Here is a 23,272-nt window from a genome sequence, read left to right as displayed (position 1 = left end):
TCACGGCTGTGACTCAGACTTCAGCGTCACAAGGACCCAGCTCCAAAAGTAAGAAGGCAGATGAACAGAAATGAGAGTTTGGGGTCTTGGCGATCCCATGAGGTGGGGCAAGCGTCCCCATACAAGGGGACGTTAGGGAGGAGCCCTGGGTTCCATCAGTGACCTCCTGGTTTCAGGGAGGCGAGGGCAGGGTCCAGCCAGCAGCCACAGGATCGTCCTGGGTGCCGACACTTGGGTCTTGGCATCTGACCAGAAAGCAGGGAGACCTGGAGGAACACGGAAGTGGTCCAGTTCAAGGCATCCTTCACTTCCCACCTGTCCTGGGCAGCCAGTCCTTCCTGCCCGCCCCCCACCGCCTGCTGTGACTCGGCCCCTTTCCCACACGCGGGAGGGAGGGCACGTGGACCCTGATGGACAGTGGGATGCAGGGTCTCCTGGACAGGTAGTGTCTGGCAGCCGCCTCTGCTTGAGGCTCTGTCAGTGGCGGGGAGGCCAGGGTCGGCCCAGCCTGGGCCCGTGGGGTGGTGAGGGCCCAGAGCAGGGTGGCTGGGGGCATCTCATGGAGCACGCGGGCTGTGTGGTGTACGCCTGTCCTGCGGGCACTGGTGCAGAGTCTGAGCGTTTTCAGGGAACGTGGCGGCCGTCAACCGTCTTCACTTTAATACAGTGAAGGCCAGGGGCTGCTCGGCTTCAGCCCCTCGCGTAGTCAGTGACCCCAGCCCCACCGGCCCAGAAGCCAAGCCCTCAGGGCCCGTCCTCTCCCTGCAGGATCTCCTACGACCCCGGCCGCTTCCCCAGGTACCTGCCCGAGGCCTACTGCCTGTGCCGGGGCTGCCTGACCGGGCCGCGCGGGGAGGAGGATGTGCGGCTGCGCAGCGCCCCAGTGCTCGTGCCCGCGGTGGTCCTGCGCCGGACCCCGGCCTGCGCGGGCGGCCGCGCCGTCTATACCGAGGAGTACGTCACCATCCCCGTGGGCTGCACCTGCGTGCCCGGGCCAGACAAGGATGCAGACGGCGCCAACTCCAGCCTGGACAAGCCGGCCCGGCCCTGAGCACCCATCCCCAATCCGGGGACCCCGAGGCCCCGAGGAAACTCGGACGGAGCACCCAGCGCTGGACTGGACTGGACTGCGTGTGAGCCTGACCTCCTGCATCCCCCAGGCTTCCTCTTGGGCAGGAGCGCAGGGCAGTGAAAGGTGGCGGGAACCAACCACGTCGCAGCCCTGTGTGGGCGGCCCAAGGCTGGGGCCACCACAGGTGACCCGCTTCGCCAGAGTTCGTTGAGGCTCCCGGCCACCGGCCCCTTGCAACCACGGGTGATAGCACTGCAAGGACTGCTGGGAGGGCACAGAGCCTCGAGGACAACACTTACCACCTTTTTTTAAAAAAGTAGAATATATACCTTCTTGTTTATTCAGGTATTTTCAGTAGGGGCAGAAACTTTTTATGTTAGCCATTTTGAGCAAGTATATTAAAAACATTTTACTTGACATGTAAACATTTTATAAACATTGTTTTCACTTCCTCGGCAGGAGTTTTTAGAAGCACACCCTCTAGCCCGCCTTGTGGCCTGGGTCCCTGAACCCTGCCTGTTGCCGACGGTCACCAGTGGACATGGCTGCCTAGGACCTGCCCTCCCTCTGGGAGGCTCAGCTCACCCCAGAATCTCACACTTACAAGGTTTATACAATTAGAAATTTTTTTCACTTGCAGACTTACGATTCCCAGAAATCAGGAGTGGAGTCCTCTTCTACGACCGCAACGTGAGCTAAACCTTTACCCTTTTCTTTAGGCTTAAAAGTTCTTTAAAATCCTTAAAACAATTGTAGGTGAAGGGCATGCTGGCTGTGCATTTCTCTCTGGGCTCCACTAAGGGCTCCACTAATTTTCAGAGGAAACAGTGGTAATTAAGGTCTATCACTGTATCTTAATTTTATGGTTAACGTTCAAGGACGATGATCTGCAGAGTCGGCCTCGTTTATATGCTCTTGTCCCTACTTACAATCAGTCTTGGTTTGATCTGGACAGAAGGTCAACCGAGAGAACTTTCAATCTGTACCAAATATTGACAGAGGTTGTGCATGAAAAACACTGCTGAGCAAAATTCCAAATAAAAAATTCAAAATTGAAATTGATAGCTGTGGGTAGTTCTATACCATTTGGGGAACTTTACTTCTGTGCTCAACCTCTGGGGAAAAAAAAAAGGTAAGCCTAGTGGTGGTATATCTAGCATACGTCAACAAAGAAATCCACAAATTAAAAAGAAAAACTGCCTTTCAAACCTTGGGTAATTATTTCAAGCATTGCCACTGTGGTGTAACATTGTCTAGCCACTCCTCAAATGTAAACAGTGCAGACATCAGAGGAGCGGACTGAAGCAGAGTAAACGGCTTGCATGGGGATAATACTGCTATTCCATGAACTGTATTAAGCATCAGTTTAACTAACGTTAGCTGTTAACAGGTAACGCAATTCCAATGGAAGAATCAGCTTTCCCTTCCAAGATCTAGAAAGGCAACCTGTATTTGCATTTTTTCTCTGACTGGAACACTCAACAAATACTTACTGAGCATGTGCCCTCTTCTGGGCACTGAGCTCCTGGAAGGCAATTGCGAACTGGACACAACCCTCGTCCTCAGCTAAAACTCCAAACCGCATGGCTGTCAAAGCACACGCAGGTGTCCGCAGCCACCCGTAGTACACAGGATGCGCCCAAGGCAGAGGCCAAGGTCCTGGCCAATCACTAAGCCGCCTGTACTTCTGCTCTTTACCTGCGTTAAGTGGAGAGTAGACTAGATGGCTTCTATGGCTTCTCCAAATAGAATTCCACTGACTCAAGTTGGCACAAGCATCCCAAGCTCTAGGGACGCCCTCACTAAGGAAATCACAACAAGATGTTGTCTTCTTCATCTTGAAAGTTAGGCCGGGGGAGCCCCAGTTTGTGAGGGCGGAGGGGAGGCCGTAGCTTTTCAATCTACTAAGAAAATAAAAAGAGGGAAATGTCACATGGGTCCTTTACTACATTGTATTACCAGCTGCGTTCACAGTTCACGGTCCAGCCCAGAATCATAATTCACGTAACAGCGAAATTCATTTCCCAAGGTTCGAGTGTGTTTTGGAATAAACTTGCACATCTTCACTCCAAGAAGTTTTGCTGCCTCTTCCTCCATGACGGCACCTGAAGAGAACCACCAGATGAACCCGGAGACTGAGGCACCAACCATGTCTCAGCTCCACACCCACCAGGCCGGCCAGGGAGGTATTCTCCACCAGATGCGGGAAGCGGTGAGTTGACGGTACCACTCAGCGATAAGGGGGCAGGTCAGTGCTCTATATTCCTTTTTTACTTCCTCCAACATTTATGCATATTACCTATGTTTTCCCTTTTCTTTTTCATTTAATAATTTTCCTACATCTGCAAGGCTGAGATAATAATTATATTCCACAAAGTAACATAAGGAAAGCAAAAATAATTACTAAAAACCACCATTTTCCAACTTCGAGTCAACAACCCCTTTTTCAATAGTAGCAAATCGTGCAAACTTGTACCAATACATTCACACCAGCCCATTCCTCCCTCCAGCCCTGTCCTCCGCACCCACTGCACTGGGGGAAGCAGGGCCCACACAGCAGGCCTGGATGCCAAGCTGCCCGGAAGTAGGGAGACCAGCACTTAACGTTTTCGTTCTCAGTCAAATGCCAGTATATCCACCTTAAGAAAATATATCCACATCACCAGTGCGGAAGTCTCTTTCTCAGCTTTGGTAAACCTAATCTAATGTCTAGCGCTGTAACCTTTGGCATCCACTTTAACCCCCGAGATTCCTTATCAATTGTACGGGCTGAGTGAGATACTGTTACTGTTACTGCCGTTGATGAGTACAAGTAACACTCCTGGTGCACTCACCCAGTGGCGAACCCCGATTCCCAGGCATCATGCCACTTAATTCTCCCCAACCCTGAGAGGCAGGCAGCATCTCAGCCCCACTGTACAGATAAGGCGACTGGGGCACAGAGAGGGGAAGAACCTTGTTTATTAAAGTCATGGGATGTGTGTTGCCAATCTGGCACCTACCTGTGCACAGCAGAATCTTGCCCCGGGTCAGGTACTTGATGGTTTCCGACGTTTTTCTGAGACATTCCTCAGAGAGATAAGGGGGATCTGCTATTACAATGTCAAAACTGTGTGCAGCAATTTTCTCAGGTAAATCCACTGGGTTATTGTAATCATAGAAGATAAACTCCTCTCCGTATATGGCAAACCTGTGGTCATATTCGAAGATGCAGATAGAAAAGTCGTCTCTGTGCAGCTCTCGCAGCTTCTGGTAAACGCTGGGGGCACTCACACATGCTACTCTGGAACAGAAGGAGCCAACTCGTGACTGAGCTTTGTGACAGCACATGGCGTCAATAACCACTTCACTGAAAAGCCACAGTCCCCGTGTCCAGATTTTCTTAAAGGAAACAATAATGCAAACTGAAGTAATAACAGCAGTACATTTTGAAAGAAGACTTTCTACTGCCTCACTTTTAAGGAATCTACTGTTTACAAATCTACAACTCATAATTTTAAAGTATGAAAGGATAAATGTGCTTTTCATGGTAAAAAAAAAATGTAAAACATTATTAGGACAAGGGTTATGAAGCCCATGGCCTGAATTTACTTAGTATTTTCATGGTGGTCTCTTAACATTTATTTCAAATACTTTTTAGCCTCAAACTAAATATTTTGAAGTTACTTTGTAATATAGTCTTGAAGAAAAAACTCCAAATAACTTCCTAAACAACTTTAGTTTTCCAAAAAAGTACATTAAAACTAGGTCTCAGTGCAGACAGACTACTTCGAATTTCTGCTGCTGTTTTGTATAATTAAAGAATCTGTCTCATTACAAGCATCTCCAGTTTATGAATGGGTAGTGTTCCAGTAGTTAACTTTTAAAGCCAACTGCCAAAAATGCTAGAAGTACCTTAAATGTTGAATTACTCAGTTGACTGTGGTACGTCTATTACAGTGGAATACCATGTTGTCATTACTCTCCAAGACAGTCAAGTTCAGGAGGGCGTAAACTGTGCTTCCATGGAGTGGGGTTTATGCTTACCTCTTGGAGATACACAGCTTGTCTGCAGACAACGGGAAAGAGACTTTTTGTCTCCATCCCCTTTGTCACTTTTAGATTTTTATCATACACACACACACACGCACACACATAAAATCATTCAGAAAACTACTCCACACCGCTCCACACCAAGACACATCGAATACTGGGGATCAAGAGAAAATCCTAAGCTAGCAGTAGGCAGGGATGGGAAAACAGGTTTCCCACAATGGCACTGTATTTTCCAATAGCACTACCGAAACGTGCAGTCAATGAAGCAATGCCCTCAAAACCTGGAATTCGACAGCCAACAAAACTAACACATCAAGAGAATGGGTGGAATAAAAACAACATTTTCAGAAAGGTTTTAAGAATTTCCCTCCCATGGAAACTATTGAAGGATATACCCAACCAGGATAAAGCTGTAAACTAAGACCTGGGGTACTGGACAGAGGGCGTCTGGAACACGAGAGAGGTAGACCAGAGCTGCAGCAAACCCAGAAATCAACCAGTCCACATGGAACAGGGTGCAAAGCCCTGGAAGTCATTTTTTTCAAGGAGCTGAAAAATATGTTTGAATTTGTTGATAAGAGATTCACACCACTGGGGAGAATTTGAGAGTTAATTAGTAATATGGACATAGAAATACTAAAAAAAAAAAAAAGAATTATTTTCTTCAGGGAAGATGAAACATTGCACAGAAAAGGAAAAGACTCAGCTGTAAAGAACATCTATGTTGTCCTAACAACATAAACCCTGTTCTAACCAAAATTAGGACATAACTAACACCAATTCTACACAGTCACTTCCAGGAAATAGAAATACAGGCAATACTTCCCAGCTCATTTTATGAAGCTACCATTAACCAATATGAAACCCAAACCAAGAGAATAAAAGAAAACTTCAAACCAATATCACTCATGAACATAGAAGCAAAAATCCTCAACAAAATATTTGCAAAGATGGGGCTTCCCTGGTGGCGCAGTGCTTGAGAGTCCGCCTGCCGATGCAGGGGACGCGAGTTCGTGCCCCCGTCCGGGAAGATCCCACATACCGCAGAGCGGCTGGGCCCGTGAGCCATGGCCGCTGAGCCTGCGCGTCCGGAGCCTGTGCTCTGCAACGGGAGAAGCCACAACAGTGAGAGGCCCGCGTACCACACACACACAAAAAATTAGCAAAGAGTCCAGCCACTAAAAAAAAGGAAATGAAAAAAGGATATAACTCTATCGGGAGAGTGGACAGAAAGCAGACACGTATGTGGCAGTTGTGGCCAGTGAAGGGAGCCAAGTCCTCATTCTCTTAAAGTGAGAAGTCAAGAAATAAGGTCTATGAGTGACAAGTCAAGAAGTGCCAAGAGAAACATTATTTAGAAATGTCTGTAAATACCAAGAGGTCAATGAAAGAGCTGAAAAGGCGAGCGGGTGGACCAGGGGAAAATTAACAGTGGATTATTTTCTGAACAAGTCTTTTAGGACCATTAGACTTTATATGCGTGCAGAGTTTTGACAGAAGTAAAAACCAAATTAAAAAAAAAATCTATTCTTAAAACTTCAAAAAGGTCAAGATTTTTTTCTTTTAAAGCAAACTCTAGGGGTATAAAAGTAACAGGTAGAAAATGTTAAAATAAGGAACAGAGATAAGGTATCTTACACTGAATAGATTTCTGTGTGTGTCCCCAGACTCAACAGTGAAGCAGTTCTTATTTCCTCATGTTCTGCGAATCGCAAACTACAGGTTTTGCAGATTACAGTTCAGCCTTCTTACCAACCATGTCCCATCTAGGAAGGACATTTAAAATATTACTTTAGATTAAAAGGCAAAAGAGAAATGAAACTGATCTCACCTGCCACCTTCCCCAGCAGCTGCCACGGCTTCCTCTGCAAGGCGCAGGGCGGTCTCCGGAGTGTACCAAAACTGGCTCAGCTGCTATGACAGAGGAATGAGTGAAATCATTTTACAACTGGCATAGAGTTTATCCTTTTAATTTATATCTACTATATCAATATATACTATATCAATTATCAGTGTTCACTGCTGGGCCAAGTAATATATGGTACCTCGTTTTTCCTAGAGTTAATACATGATTGTTTCATTTGCTTGGGTTCTTTGAACCTATCCCTAATTCTCCCAACATCCTGCAGCTTCTGAGAAGTGGTGCGTAGGAGGTAAATGTTGTGAGACTTACCATGTCTAAAACATTTTACTTTTATCCTCACATTTGACTGATAACTCAGCTGGGTGTAGAATTCTAGGCTGAACAAATTTTCACTCTAAATCTTGAAGGAATTGCTCCACTTTTTTCTAGTTTCTAGTAAAGCTACTGAGAAGTGCAATGTGACTTGCAGACCTGAGACTCTGTAGGTGTCATGCTTTTCTCTGGAAGGTTCTAGGATCTTCTTTGTCACCTATATCCAGAATTTTCAGTCATAATAATGTGTCTTAGTGAGGGTCTTTGGTTCTGGGAAATTTTCTAATATCATTCTTAGAAGGTTTCCTCCCCTCTTTGTTTTCAGTTCTATTTTTCTGGAACTCCAGTTAGTTGAATATTGAGCTTCCTGGATTTATCCTCTAATTTTATGTTTTCTTTCTATAATTTGTATCATCGTCTTTCCCCCCCACCAACTTCCTGGGAGATCTCCTTAATTTTATAAACAAAACAAACCAAAAGAAAGTGTCAAAAATATACAAATAGTTAATTCAGGTAGTGGAGTTATGACTTTTGTTTTTTTGTTCATGTTTTTATATATTTTCTACAACAACCATAGATTACTTTTAGAATCAGAAAAAAGTACATAGTATTTAAATTAGCAGAAGGAAAAGAGAAAAAGACCACCTCAATAATAATAACGTACTTCAAGTTTCTAATATTGACTATTCAAAGAATCAGGCTAAAGACAAAAGCACATAAAGAAGGGAAGCAGTGAGAAAGAGGCATCTGAGTAAGTGGAACATTTAGAATAAATGTAAAGAAACATTTTTGTCCCAGTCTCAAACAGATGGTAAACAGGGAAATTTTATATAACTTAAGAGATCTGAACTTGACACAAAATGTAAACGTCTGCTTAAACACACACATACCCCTCCTTCCGGCTGCAAAGAGAGGCAGATCTATTATCAAGGGGTACTCACAGACAGAAATTTCAAGCCTCATCTATTTCTCAACTATCTCCTTCAAAAATGTAAATTTCTACATTCCAGGTTAGGTTAGTTTTTCTGAACTCACTTTTTTAAATTCCTATTTTTATTTGGACCATAAAAATACAATTAAAATACATAGTGTGCCCCAGAAACTATTAATATCTTCTTAAAAACTCAGTTTCATCTATTTTTTTTACTACATGTTTAAGTCCAGTCACCCCATTACTGCAATGATCAATTTTTCCCTTTTCTCAAGGATTGCTGGGCTCCGTAACAACCAACAGAATGCATCTGCATACAAGAAGGAAGCACAGTTTGTGTTGGATATAATGATACGCTGTTCTTCTATCTGAAATGTCCCCTCCTCTGATCACCAGGCAGCCTGAGAGTCAGAATTAGGAAAATCTGCATTTATACTGTCTTAAAATGTTCGTGGACTGCTTTCTGTCTTAGCTCCTGAACAGGTTATCAGCTTCGTAGTGACAAGTGAGATAAACTTGGGTATTAGGTCAGATACAGACAAACACTGGACTAGGTACAGAATAGGCTCCACACCAACACTTCCTGATGGGTGGGGAATGCATTAACTTACCCAGTTCTCTTCTATTATTCCAATGTTATACTTGTCATCACCACCGAGGTCGGTGTACTGTTTCTGCTCAGCATAAAATTCCTGCAGAGCTGCCAGGGCATGGGAAGAGAGCTGGGGGAGGTCCTCATCTTCAGAGTTGCTCATTTCACACCTGCAGGGAAATGAGTATAAGTGATGTTTGTTTTTTCTTTTCCATCAAACAACGATTAAAAAAATTTTATCTCACAGCAGGGATCCAAACTGAAAATGAGTTGTATAAAGGAAACACACCTGTATGATCCCTTGCAGAGTGAAATCTTTACCATAAATACTATAAAGATGTTTCACTTTCTTCTGGTGCCCCAACGGCCACATGCAGCTAATTCACAGTAGATTCTCTTAATAAGATCTTTTTATGTGTGAATGTCACTGTTTTTAGGTGACCTAAGGCTCCTGGGTGTCACTGACAGGATAAGTGAAGGATCATAAAGGAGGGGTATAGGAAGAGATGTGAAAAATAAAAAGGACGAGAGAATGCAAATTATGATAATAATGAGACACCACTATATACCTGCCAGATTGACTAAAATTAAGAAGACTGATAATACCAAATGTTTTGGGGGATGTGGAGTAATGGTAATTGCCTATTCTGCTGTTGAAATGTAAACTGATGAAAACGTTTTGGAAAACAAGTTGACCTTACCCTTGCTTCAACTCAGTAATTCTGTATATACATATAGATCATATAACTATATGAAACTCCTGTAATTCACATAAATGGACATGTAAAATACGTTCAAAGTAGAAATGTGTACTAGCAACAACTAAAATTACTGAAGTATCCACCCACTGGACATTATAAAATATACTGCTATATTCCTACAGTGGGATACTACTACACAGCAATGAAAACATTTTATATCACCCTCTTCTCCTTTGTTGGCTTGCTACCTATAGCTTTGTTATTTAAGTGGTTGCTTTAAGGTTTACAGTATATATATATCACAGCATACATTCAAATAACATATCACTTCTTGTATTACATAAAAATTTTATAATTGTTTATAACTTCCATTTCTCTCCTCCAATCCTTCGTGTTACTGTTTGACCAACATCTTATTTTTACATTTGTTATAAACTCCACACCACACTGTTAAATTTAAAAACCTTATGTGTTTACCTACTTCGTAACCACTTACACTGCACTTCATTTTGTTGTACAGATTAATATTTCCATCTGTTGTCATTTTCCTTCTGCTTGAATGGCTTCTTTTAACACTTCCTGTAGCACAGTCCTACTGCTGATGCATCCTGTCAGCTTTTATGTCTAAAACTGTCTTTACATTGCCTTGCTTTTTGAAAGATTTTATTTTTTGGAGCGATGGAATTCTAGGTTGAGTTTTTCTTCAGTACCCTAAAGAGATCCCTCCACTATTAGCTGCATTATTTCCAACATAAAATCTGCTGTCACCCTTAGTTTTCTTACTTTTTGTTTGTGTCTTCCTTCCCTGGTAGCTTTTAAGATTTTTCTATCACTGGTTTTGAGCATTTGGTTATGATGTGTCTCAGTGTAGTTTTCTTCATGTTTGTTATGCTTTGAGTTTACTGAGCTTCTTGGATCTGTGGGTTTACAGTTTTCCTGAAATTTGAGAAGTTTTTGGCCACTATTTCTCAAATTTTTTTTTTTCTTTTTTTGCGGTACGCGGGCCTCTCACTGCTGTGGTCCCTCCCGTTGCGGAGCACAGGCTCCGGACGTGCAGGCTCAGCGGCCACAGCTCACAGGCCCAGCTGCTCCACAGCATGTGGGATCTTCCCAAAGCGGGGCACAAACCCGCGTCCCCTGCATCAGCAGGCGGACCCCCAACCACTGCGCCACCAGGGAAGCCCTCTCAAATATTTTTCTGCTGTCCTTCTCTTTCCGGGATCCAAATACATGAATGTTAGGTAACTTGAAATTGTCCCAAAGCTCTCTGATGCTCTGTTCACTTAAAAAAAACCAAAAACAAAACTTTTTTCTTTGTATTTCATTTGTGATAAGTTTTCATTTCTGGTCTTCGAGTTTGGTAATTTTTTATTCTTCAATGTCTAACCTGATGTTAATCACATCCAGTGTATTTTTTTTTTTTTGCGGTACGCGGGCCTCTCACTGTTGTGGCCTCTCCCGCTGAGGAGCGCAGGCTCAGCGGCCATGGCTCACCGGCCCAGCCGCTCCGCGGCATGTGGGATCTTCCCGGACCGGGGCACGAACCCACGTCCCCCTGCATCGGCAGGCAGACTCTCAGCCACTGCGCCACCAGGGAAGCCCCAGTGTATTTTTTATTTCAGATATTGTAGTTTTTATGACCAGAAGTTTGACTTGGGTCTCTTTTATTGGGTTGGCCAAAAAGTTCATTTGGGTTTTTCTGTAAGATGGCTCTAGTAGCACTTAGATGTCTTTACCTTCATTTGAAACAGTTTTGTTAGATTGTATTGTGACAGCTGTCATATCAGCATGCATTTTAAAAAAACTTACTGATGTGGAGTTTGCATCTCCTCACAATTAGGGCACCTACCAGGTGCTGGTGGGGGACCTCGGACACCTAAGGGGACGGGAGGAACTCCCAAGTGACGGGGTAGGACGTGGGGGGGAGGGAGAGGGGAGGAGAAGTGGAGGCAGGACAGGACCAGCATCCCTGAGGGGTGGCTGGGGGAGGGGCCCACTCACAGTGAGGGGATCAACGGGGACAGGGAGAGACCCTTGGGGGATCAGAGGATCAGAAGGGAACACAGCCAGAATTTCCCCCGCCCACTCGGGCCCCGGGGAGCCTGCTGAGGTCCCAGGCCTGATCCTCCGCACTCTGAGGCCCCCTCCAGGCATGCTGAGCCTAAGCCCTGCGCCTGCCCCGCCCACTCAGGGCCTTTTCTGGCTGCGAGGGTCCAGAGCCTAAGCCCCGCCCCCCACAGCCAAGGCCTTTTCTTTTTTTTTTTTTTGCTGTTGTGGTTGTTTTAACTTGTTGTATTTATTTATTTATTTGTTTGTTTTGGCTATGCTGGGTCTTAGTTGCAGCACACGGGGTGTTCGTTGCAGCATACCGGATGTTTAGTTGTGGCAATGTGGACTCTTAGTTGCAGCATGCATGTGGGATCTAGTTCCCCGACCAGAGATCAAACCCGGGAGCACGGAGTCTTACCCACTGGACCACCAGGGAAGTCCCTGTTTTACCTTGTTGTTGTTTCATTTATATTTTTATTTTTTCTAATATATTTTTTATTTCTCTAATTTTATTTATTGTTATTGTTCAGCTCTTCTGTTTGTTTGTTTGCAAGATCTTGGTTCCCAGGCCGGGGTTCGGGCCTGAGCTCCTGTGGTGGGAGCACCAAGTCCAAACCTCTGGACTAACAGAGAACTCAGGCTCCAGGGAATATTAAGGGGAGTGGGGTCTCCCGGAGGTCCTCATCTTGGCACCAAGACCCGGCTCTACCCAACTGCCTGCAATCCACTGCTGGACGCCTCAGGCCAAAGAGCCACTAAGACAGGAACACAGCCCCACCCATCAAAAAAAAAAATGAGATGACAAAAAAATATGTTATAGGTGAAGGAGCAAGGTAGAAACCTACAAGACCAAATAAATGAAGATGAAATAGGCAACCTACCTGAAAAAGAATTCAGAGTAATGATAATAAAGATGATCCAAAACGTCAGAAATAAAATGAGGAACAGACTGAGAAAATACAAGAAATGTTTAACAAAGATCTAGAAAACTAAAAAACAGTGATGAACAACACAACTGAAATGAAAAATACACTAGAAGGAATCAACAGCAGAATAACTGAAGCAGAAGAACAATAAGTGAGCTGGAAGATAGAATGGTGGAATTCACTGCTGTGGAACAGAATAAAGAAAAAAGAATGAAAAGAAATGAAGACAGCCTAAGGGACCTCTGGGACAACATTAAACGCAACAACATTCACATTATAGGGGTCCCAGAAGGAGAAGAGAGAGAGAAAGGACTCGAGAAAATATTTGAAGAGATTATAGTTGAAAACTTCCTTAACATGGGAAAAGAAATAGCCACCCAAGTCCAGGAAGCACAGAGTCCTATACAGGATAAACCCTAGGAGAAACACACCAAGACACATATTAATCAAACTAACAAAAAATAAATTCAAAGAAAAACTACTAAAAGCAGCAAGGGAAAAGCAACAAATAACATACAAGGGAATCTCTATCAGGTTATCAACTGATTTTTTCAGCAGAAACTACAGGCCAGAAGGGAGTGGCAGGATGTATTTAAAATAATGAAAGGGAAAAACCTAAAACCAAGATTACTTTACCCAGCAAGGATCTCATTCAGATTCAATGGAGAAATCAAAAGTTTTACAGACAAGCAAAAGCTAATAAGAGAATTCAGCACCACCAAACCACCTTTACAACAAATGCTAAAGGAACTTCTCTAGGCGGGAAACACAAGAGAAGAAAAAGACCCACAAAAACACACCCAAAACAATTAAGAAAATGGTAATAGGAATATACATATTGATAATTACCTTGAATGTAAATGGATTAAATGCTCCATCCAAAAGACACAGATTGGCTGAATGGATACAAAAAGAAGACCCATATATATGCTGTCTACAACAGACCCACTTCATACCTAGGGACACATACAGACTGAAAGTGAGGGGATAGAAAAAAGATAATACCATGCAAATGGAAATCAAAAGAAAGCTGGAGTAGCAATACTCATATCAGATAAAATCGACTTTATAATAAAGACTGTGACAAGAGATAAGGGAGGACGCTACATTATGATCAAGGGTTCAATCCAACAAGATGTAACAATTTTAAGTATTTATACACACAGCATAGGCGCACCTCAATACATAAGGCAAATGCTAACATCCATAAAAGGGGAAATCAACAGTAACACAATAATAGTGGGGGACTTCAACAGCCCACTTACACCAATGGACAGATCATCCGGACAGAAAATAAGGAAACACAAGCTTTAAATGACACAACAGACCAGACAGATTTAATTGATATTTATAGGACATTCCACCAGAAAGCGGCAGAATACACTTTCTTCTCAAGTGCACAAGGAAAGACAACCCTCAAAATGGGAGAAAATGTTTGCAAATGAAGCAACAAAGGATTAATCTCCAAACTATACAAACAGCTCATGCAGCTCAATATCAAAAAAACAAACAACCCAATCAAAAACAAGAGAAGACCTAAATAGACATTTCTCCAGAGATGACATACGGATGGCCACAAGGCACATGAAAAGATGCTCAACATCACTAGAGAAATGCAAATCACAACTATAATGTGATATCACCTCACACTGGTCAGAATGGCCATCATAAAAAAGATCTACAAAGAATAAATGCTGGAGAGGGCGTGGAGAAAAGGGAACCCTCTTGCACTGTTGCTGGGAATGTAAATTGATACAGCCACTCTGGAGAACATTATGGAGGTTCCTTACAAACTAAAAACAGAACTACCATATGACCCAGGAATCCCACTACTGGGCATATACCCTGAGAAAACCATAATTCAAAAAGACACATGCACCCCAATGTTCATTGCAGCACTATTTACAATAGCCAGGACATGGAAACAACTGAAATGCCCATCGACATATGAATGGATAAAGATGTGGTGTATATATATATATATATATATATATATATATATATATATGCAATGGAATATTACTTAGCCATGAAAAGGAACGAAACTGGGCCATTTGTAGAGATGTGGATGGCCCTAGAGTCTGTCATACAGAAGTAAGTCAGAAAGAGAAAAACAAATATCGCACATTAACGGATATATGTGGAATCTAGAAAAATGGTACAGGTGAACCTAATTCCAGGGCAGGAACAGAGACACAGACATAGAGAATGGATGTGTGGACGTGGGGGTGGGGGTGGGGGTGGGATGGGGAAGGGGAGGGTGGGATGAATTGGGAGATTAAGTTTGACAAATACACTATACCAATGTGTAAAATAGCTAGTGGGAACCTGCGATATAGCACAGGGAGCTCAGCTTGGTGCTCCGTGATGACCCAGGTGGGCAGGATGGGGGAGGGTGAGAGGGAGGTCCAACAGGGAGGGGATCTATGTATACATATAGCCGATTCACTTCGTTGTACAGCAGAAACTAACATTGTAAAGCAATTATACTCCAATTAAAAAAAACTTATCAGGGCTTCCCTGGTGGTGCAGTGGCTGAGAATCTGCCTGCTAATGCAGGGGACACGGGTTCGAGCCCTGGTCTGGGAAGATCCCACATGCCGCGGAGCAACTAGGCCTGTGAGCCACAACTACTGAGCCTGCGCATCTGGAGCCTGTGCTCCGCAACAAGAGAGGCCGCGATAGTGAGAGGCCCACGCACCACGATGAAGAGTGGCTCCCGCTTGCCACAACTAGAGAAAACCCTCACACAGAAATGAAGACCCAACACAGCAAAAATAAACTAATTAATAAACTCCTACCCCCAACATCTTTTTTAAAAAAATAAAAAAACCTTATCAAAATTAGTGAATTTTTGTGTAGCCATTTTAATATTGAAGATGGAAGAAAAAACAACATTTTTGGCATATTATGCTTTATTATAGGTAAAAACACAACTGAAACGCAAAAAGAGATTTGTGCAGTGTATGGAGAAGGTGCTGTGACTGGTCGAACGCGTCAGAAGTGGTTTTCAAAGTTTTGTGCTGGAGACTTCTCACTGGACAATGCTCAAGGTTGGGTAGACCAGCTGAAGTTGACAGCGATCAAATCGAGACATTAATTGAGAACAATCGACATTATACCACACAGGAGATAGACGACATACTCAAAATACCCAAATCAAGTACTGAAAATCATCTGCAACAGCTTGGTTATGTTAATTGCTTTGATGTTTGGGTTCCACATAAGTGGAAAAAACTTCTTGACTGATTTCCACATGCGATTCTCTACTTAAATGTAATAAAAATGTTCCATTTTTAAAACAAATTTGTGAAGAGCAATGAAAAGTGGATACTGTACTCTTTGAAGAGACCGTGGGGCAAGCAAAAGGAACCACCACCAACCACACCAAAGGCCAGTCTTCATCCAAAGAAGGTGATGTGTATATGGTGGGATTGGAAGGGAGCCCTCTATTATGGGCTCTTTCCGGAAAAACCAAACGATTAATTCCAACAAGTACTGCTCCCAATTAGACCAACTGAAAGCAGCATTCACCAAAAAGTGTCCGGAATTAGCCAACAAAACGCATAATCTTCCTTCAGGATAACGCACGACAGCACGTTTCTTTGATGATCAGGCAAAAACTATTACAGCTTGGCTGGGAAATTCTTTTTTTTAATATTTATTTATGGGACTTCCCTGGCAGTGCAGTGGTTAAGAATCCACCTGCCAATGCAGAGGACATGGGTTCAAGCCCCGGTCCAGGAAGATCCCACATGCCGCGGAGCAACTAAGCCCGTGTGCCACAACTACTGAGGCCCGCGCGCCTAGAGCCTGTGCTCTGCAACAAGAGAAGCCACTGCAATGAGAAGCCCATGCACCGCAATGAAGAGAAGCCCCCACTCACCACAACTAGAGAAAGCCTGCGCGCAGCAACAAAGACCCAATGCAGCCAAAAATAAATTAATTAAAAAAATATATTTATTTATTTGGCTGCACCAGGTCTCAGTTGCAGCCTGCATGTGGGATCTAGTTCCCTGACCTGGGATCGAACCCGGGCCCCCTGCATTGGGAGCACAGAGGCTTAACCACTGAACTACCAGGGAAATTCCAGCTGAGAAGTTCTGATTCGTCCTCCGTATTCACCTTTGCACCTTTGGATTTCCATGTTTTGGTCTTTACAAAATTCTCTTAATGGAAAAAATTTCAGTTCCCTTTAAGACTGTAAAAGCCACCTGGAACAGTTCTTTGCTTAAAAAGATAAGACATTTTGGGAAAGTGGACTTATGAAGTTGCCTGAAAAATGGCAGAAGGTAGTGGAACAAAACGGTGAATACATTTTCAATAAAGTTCCTGGTGAAAATGAAAAATGTATCTTTTACTTAAAACCCAAAGGCACTTGGCCAACCCAATCTTTCTTTCATATTTCTACTTAACATGTTCGGTCTTTCCTCTAGCTTTCTGAATGTGCAGAATACAGTTATAACTGTTGATTTTCCTTGTCTACTAGTTATAACATCTGTGTCTGTTCTGGGTCAGTTTCAACCAACTGATTTTCTCATTATGGGTTATATTTTCTTCTTTGCATGGTTGGTTAATTTTTTTTATTGAATGCTAGATATTATGAAATGTAACTTGTTCGATGGCAGGTATTTTTGTACTCCTTAAGTATATAAACAAATTAGTATTTAAAAATATAAGTATTCTTGAGATTTGTATTGGGACACAGTAAAGTTACCTGGAAACAATTTTATCCTTTCGGGTCTTGCTTTTAAGACTGTTAGTAGAGAGGAGAACAGCAGTTATTCTAGCACTAATTACTGCTCACCACTGTAACAAAATAGCAGTATCTCTAAGTACTTATCCAACGCCCCATGAATTATGAGGTTTTTCAGTACAGCTGGTAGAAACAGTCACTATTCCCAGTCTTGAGTGAGTTCTGTTCCTTCAAATCCTTTCAGGTATTTGTCTTCTCTAGCCTCAGGTAGTTTCTCAGGGAGGTCCCTCTGCGGTTCTCTAGGGTTCTTTCTCTGGTACAGCACTCTGCCTTGCACTCTGGCCCCATGTGGCTTCCCCAGGATCTATGAACTATTTCCTCAATTCAGAGAGGTCTCTGGATTCTGTCTGGGTTTCCCTCCCCTGCACAGCAGTCTGAAAAGTCTCTCAGGTAGTAAGATGGGGCAATCATCAGGCTCATTTTGTTTGTTCCCCTTTCAGGGACCACTGCCCTTTGTTGTCTTGTGGCCAATATTTTCAAAGACATTTTTTTCCCACATATTTTATCTGGTTTTTGTTGTTGTTGTTTTTTAGTTATATCAGATGGGAGGGGAAATTTAGCCCTTGTTACTCCAAGTGGAAATTCACAACAGTAAAAAATAATTAACTACAGCCATATATATGCTAACAGGAATGAATCTCAAGAACATGTAAGTCACTAAGTTACAGAAGAATACGTATAGTATAAATAATTCTATTTAAATGAAGTTCAGAAACATGAAGATAAAAGCAAGTTAATGAAAAACTGAAGCTTAAAGATAGTGATTACCTCTGGGAGTGAGGATACACATAATTTTTTAAATGTTTATTACATATCTGCAGAGACCCATGGACTTGATTATGTAAGTAAAAAGTGCCTAAAATGGCTTCCAAACAGTTTGATGCCACCCCAGGGCACTAAACTTTTTGAAAGAACTTAGAATAAATCTCGTGGAACAGCTCATCTATTCTTCTATCCGTGTTTTTCACACTGTACAGTGATCTCCCTTAAGTTATGAAGTCAATATAGTAGGACAACATCAGCTTTTTTTTTTTTTTTTTTTTTTTTTGTGGTACACGGGCCTCTCACCGGTGTGGCCTGTCCCGTTGCGGAGCACAGGCTCCGGACGCGCAGGCTCAGCGGCCATGGCTCACGGGCCCAGCCGCTCCGCGGCATGTAGGATCTTCCCGGACTGGGGCACGAACCCGTGTCCCCTGCATCAGCAGGCAAACTCTCAACCACTGCGCCACCAGGGAAGCCCAGCATTTTTTTTTTAAATAGAAAAAGTTGTATCGAAGTATATGGCTTATAGTAGAAGTTAAGTATTGCTCTGTGAAATGTTTTAGCAAAAAATACACGTGTGTACAGGGTCATGTATCATGATACAAAACTTCTTACTACAGGCTGTCGTTTTAAACGTTTGAAATTTTTCATTGTAAACTATCTGTAATTTGTGCACACACCCATCTCAAGATGTAGATGTTCTAATACTTTACTGGACTAGATCATATAAACAACTCTTACTCGAAGCAGATGATCACATTTTTTATACTTGATAACATTTTTTATACTAATTGTGAAAAAGTATTTCTGCTATTATTTAGACATTCAGAAAAACATGATACAGGATTAAGAGCATGGCCTCTGGAGCCAAATTACCTAGGCTTAAATCATGGTTTTGCCACTTACTAACTGCATAGCTTGAAGCAAGTATTTAACCCCTCTATGCCTCAATTTTCTCATCTATAAAATGGACAAATATTAACAAACACCTACTTAATAGGGTTATTTTGAGTTAGATGAATTACTATCTATAAAGTGCCTAATAGTCCTTGGCACACAACAGGAACACAAATATTACCTTCAGTACTCCCTGAAGTTGTAAGTATACCACTAATAATATGGTATCTGTTACAACCACTAAATAAGACAGTTTAGTACCTTCATATGACTGTCTACTTTACAAAAAGTGAATTGGCAGAAGAGGGAATGAGTGAAACTGGAGCACAGGAAATTAGTAACTAAAGGGAATACTATGAAGTGTGACAGGAAACTGCGTGGAGCATGGTGAATGCTGTCTGCCTGGAGCACGGTGGATGCTGTCTGCCTGGAGCGGGACTGACTTTGACTGACTTGTCACATGTATCACATTCAGACTTAAGATACACATTTTTTTAAATTACTTTAACAAATGGCTTTAAAATGAGTGTAAGTTTAATTGTCAGCATGTTTTCTTGAGATTTGATAAAATACAGTTATCACTATTATCACTTTTAGACAAAATGCAGATATAGCAGATCTATCATTTTACAGCCTCAAAATAAAGTGGTCAGAGAGGTGAGACTTGTTCTGAAGGCTGACACCATCAAGGTGGTATCAATGGGAGTGAATGGTGAGAGAGTGTGTATAAAGGTTATTAGAAGGTTCTGGGAAGACTGTCTCCATACCTAGATAATTTTACTGGCAAAATCTATCTGATGTAACTATCTTGGATCCCTAGAGTCTATTCAAAGGCTTGCAACTCCCAGGGGAAGACTTAACATTTGGTTAATTTCACTCCATTTGGGCACTTAACTCGGCAGTGGCTACCCATTCCTCACTCCTCATTCCTGCCTCAGGAAGGTGAGCACAAATACCTGTTTTGTGCTCAGGGATTAATTTATACAGCTGAATGAGGATATGGAGAGGTCAATGCCACTGAAAGAGGAGTTTGTTATTCACAGTTCCCCAGGAAATGAGAGGCACAGCACATGGTGAAGGACCACATGAAACCTGTCACATGCAGGAACAAGGAAGCAGAGAGAGAACTGGGACAGTGTCTTTATTTTTATTGTTAGGACAGTGGGCAAGAAGGGAAAACACACATTCTATAATGTGTGGTTTGGGAGGTCTGTGATATGACTTTCACGTGCCCATGAGAGCTAACGTGCAGAGAAGATGTAAGGAATTACAGGGCCATTACTTTGGCCCTGTAATTAATGGATGCCAAGTAGACAAACATAATAAAGTCTGAGAACACACAATTTCAACAGCTCCAGGAGCAGCCTGTGGGAGCAAGGTGGGCAATAAGGACCCGCCCTTCAAATAATGGGGATCTGTATTCTGATCGTTGACAGCTACTTCTAATCATGGAGGCAAAGACAGAGTCAGGCAGCCATCGCTGCAAGGCTCATATTGTTGTTAGCACTTCCCCCCTCCAGCAGAAGCAACTTTGAGGGGATTTAAAGTGCCAGCACCTCCCCCGCTTCCATTTTTCTCTTTTCGCCCTTTTGGGGGCCACACATTTAAGGACTAGACCATTATAAACAGCAACTGAATATATGGAGGAATTTAGAAGGTCACTATGCATGCCCAGGAAAAGGTGTAGGCTTAGAAAGACCTTAAGTTTCCTCAGGCTGATCCGTGGCACAAAAACAGCCTACAATAATAGCAACAACAACAGAATGACAAAAAAAGCAAATCCTGGGGAAGGGGGAGAATCTGAGATTTCCAGCGTTTTCCACAAAAAAATCACAAGGCATACAAAGAAACAGGAATGTATGGCCCACTCAAAGGAAAAAAGTAAACCAACAGAAACCATCCCTGAAAAAGATCAGATGGCAAAACAACTGTCTTAAAGATGCTAAAAGAACTAAAAGATGTGGAGAACAGTAAGAAAACAATGTTTGAACAAAATGGAGATATCAGCAGAGATGGGGTACACCTTCAGGTGGCCCAACATACGCACTGTGGGAGTCCCAGAAGAAGAAAAGAAGAAGGGAGAATTATTAGTGTGTGCAATGCTGAGCTGAGGAAGTCTGAGAACACAGCAAACTTATCTGCAAAGTACTAAGAGGCTTCATTTTAGTCCTGTATTTCAAGAGTCAGAATCAGGCAAATATTAAAATCCAACGTCTCCTGAGAAATTTGAAGTGTACAACCGATTCCTGATCCAAGCTGCCCCACAATACTGTCTAGAAGAATACTGTCTAGAAGAGTACTGTCTAGAAGAAGGACAAAGAAAAACATGTGTGTCCACATACAGTCATATATACACATATACGCGTGTATCCTTCATACAGACAGGGATATCTGAATTTTTATTTATTAGTACTAAACACTTTCCACAGCTGCATTTGTGGATGGAGAAAGGTTTTCATTTGCAACTTGGAATCTGTTAGCTAATTACTTAGAAATAACACATGAAAACCATAAAAAAAAAGTTGACTTCGTTCAAATGAAAGAATTCCAAAGAGCAATTTAAGAAAACTGCCTACTTTTGTGGCTGTAAAAAGCAATTAAATTTCAATCTGTATTTCAATATGAATTGGGCCCTAAAAGTTTATTTTTAAAGCTGATAATCATTTACCAAGGCACTACCTTGCACTAGCACTATTCTTGGTGATGGGACTCCAAGTCCCTGTCCTCTTGGTGCTTACGTTCTAGTGAGGCAGGGAGAAAACAAACAATAGGAATAAAATATATTTTGGATTACGGTAAGAGACGCTCAATGGAGAGACATGAACTGCAAATGTTAGCAATCATACACTGTTTCACATAATTAGAGTGAGTTCATGAGAGCATCACAAGTGGGAAAAATTAAAATCTGTTTATATAATAAACATTACTAAACTCTAAATTAACTGAACTTTAGTTGTAATACAGTAAATTTTTTTAAGCTTAAGTCACTACTTCATCATATCTTTAGCATCTTTAAAAATTTTTCTAAGTGGGCCTGTGAAACTGCTGTGAGATTTTCAATTCCAAGAGAGTTGGGAAGGGCATTCCCTGGCAGTCCGCTGGTTATGAGGACTCCATGCTTTCACTGCCCGGGGGCCGGTTCAAGATCTGGTTGGGGAACTAAGATCCTGAAAGCAGCCAGGCGCAGCCAAAAAAGAAAAAAAGGAGCCAAGAAGAGTTGGGAAGTGCTGTGCTACACTGCTGTTAAACTGATGCTAAGCCTCGTGTGGCTGCTACTGCAGCTCAGTGGTTCTCTGCGGAGGGTGCGCTGGCATCTAATGGGTAGGGGCCAGGGATGCTGGTAAATACCGTACGGTTTAGAGAATCACCCTCCACAGCAAAGAACTCCCCGGCCCCAAAGTCACCAGCGCTAGGGCTGAGACCCTGCTCTCGGCAGAAAGACGCACAGGAGGCAGCTGAGTGTGGCAACGTGCCGAGCCCTCTATCCGAGGGGCACCGCTTAGTGCCCTGAGAGCAGAACGAGCAGCGCGTGCGGGTGGAGGGCGGAGACAAGCAGCAGGTGGCTCGTACCTGGGCCATGAGGGACAGGCAAGGATGCGGAAGGGGGCGTGCAGGCGGACAGCACGCGCGAAGGCTGCACGTCAAGGAGCTGCGTCAGCAGGGAGGAGCGGGCTACCCTGCGTTGCCGCGAACAACTCCACAAAACCAAAGCGACCCTCCCACAAGAGGCAACCTTAGGCCATGCACGTTTCAAACGCACACAAGCCTACTTCCACGTGTCAGGTTTACAGCCGGCCGCTCCTCCCTGTCCACACCATGCACACAGTGTCTCCTGGCCAAGGCCACCCCGGGGCCGCGCAGGAGGGGGGCGGGGCGCGGGGGCCTCCCGAGTGACCCGGCGGAACAGCCCGGGCGGTCCGCGTGGTCTCCCGCTCCGTACGGCGCCTGCTCTCCCGCCTTCGAAAACTCTACCCTGTTATTCTACAACTAAGACACGGGGGTGAAATCCACCTGCCTGAAGCGCGGCTCGACGCACACGAGCCCCCGGCCCGCCCCGCCCCCTCTGCCCGGCCGAGACGCCTCAGCCCCTGCGGCCGCCCTGAGGGGACGGAAGGCGGCAGCCCCTCCGCCCCGCCCCCGCCAGCCGGGGTTGACCCTCCTCAGCTCCCACCTACCCCGGCCCCGCTGACTACAGCCGCAGCCCCCAGGCTGCGCCGGGAAACCCGAAGGAGCAGAAACCCGAACACAGGAGCACGGAGGCTGCTCTGGTTACTCACCAACGCGCCCCACTCGCCTCCGCCCTTGCGCCGCCGCCTCCCGTCGCTGGCCCGGACAGCCGACTGCCTCTGCGCGTGCGCACACTGTCCCGCCCGGC

General features: G+C 43.7%; 2 protein-coding genes across 6 annotated transcripts in view; one reads left to right on the top strand and one right to left on the bottom strand.

Annotated features, from left to right (window-relative positions):
• The window catches only part of IL17D (interleukin 17D), a 25,036-nt gene extending 22,906 nt beyond the window's left edge, over positions 1–2,130 (top strand). Inside the window, exon 3 of the mRNA XM_067713834.1 lies at positions 769–2,130. Coding sequence (XP_067569935.1) covers positions 769–1,051 — 283 coding nt within the window. The 3' untranslated portion in view covers positions 1,052–2,130. The remainder of the gene's footprint in view (positions 1–768) is intronic.
• EEF1AKMT1 (EEF1A lysine methyltransferase 1) lies at positions 1,390–23,272 on the bottom strand. 5 transcript variants are annotated; one of them, XM_067713836.1, is made up of 6 exons: positions 23,175–23,272; positions 8,826–8,976; positions 6,939–7,021; positions 6,746–6,823; positions 4,075–4,355; positions 1,390–3,177 (listed from the first exon to the last, which is right to left on the bottom strand). In XM_067713836.1, the coding sequence occupies exons 2-6, from the start codon at positions 8,967–8,969 to the stop codon at positions 3,041–3,043; spliced, it is 723 nt and encodes a 240-aa protein (XP_067569937.1). In that variant the 5' UTR covers positions 8,970–8,976; positions 23,175–23,272; the 3' UTR covers positions 1,390–3,040. The 5 variants fall into 5 exon arrangements, with proteins under 5 accessions (XP_067569937.1, XP_067569939.1, XP_067569938.1 ...); XM_067713838.1 differs by having other exon boundaries at positions 6,939–7,018; XM_067713837.1 differs by having other exon boundaries at positions 23,073–23,192.

This window comes from Pseudorca crassidens, chromosome 18, assembly GCF_039906515.1.
Source record: "Pseudorca crassidens isolate mPseCra1 chromosome 18, mPseCra1.hap1, whole genome shotgun sequence".
Classification (NCBI taxonomy): domain Eukaryota; kingdom Metazoa; phylum Chordata; class Mammalia; order Artiodactyla; family Delphinidae; genus Pseudorca; species Pseudorca crassidens.
This window is presented reverse-complemented; position numbering and strand designations above follow the sequence as displayed.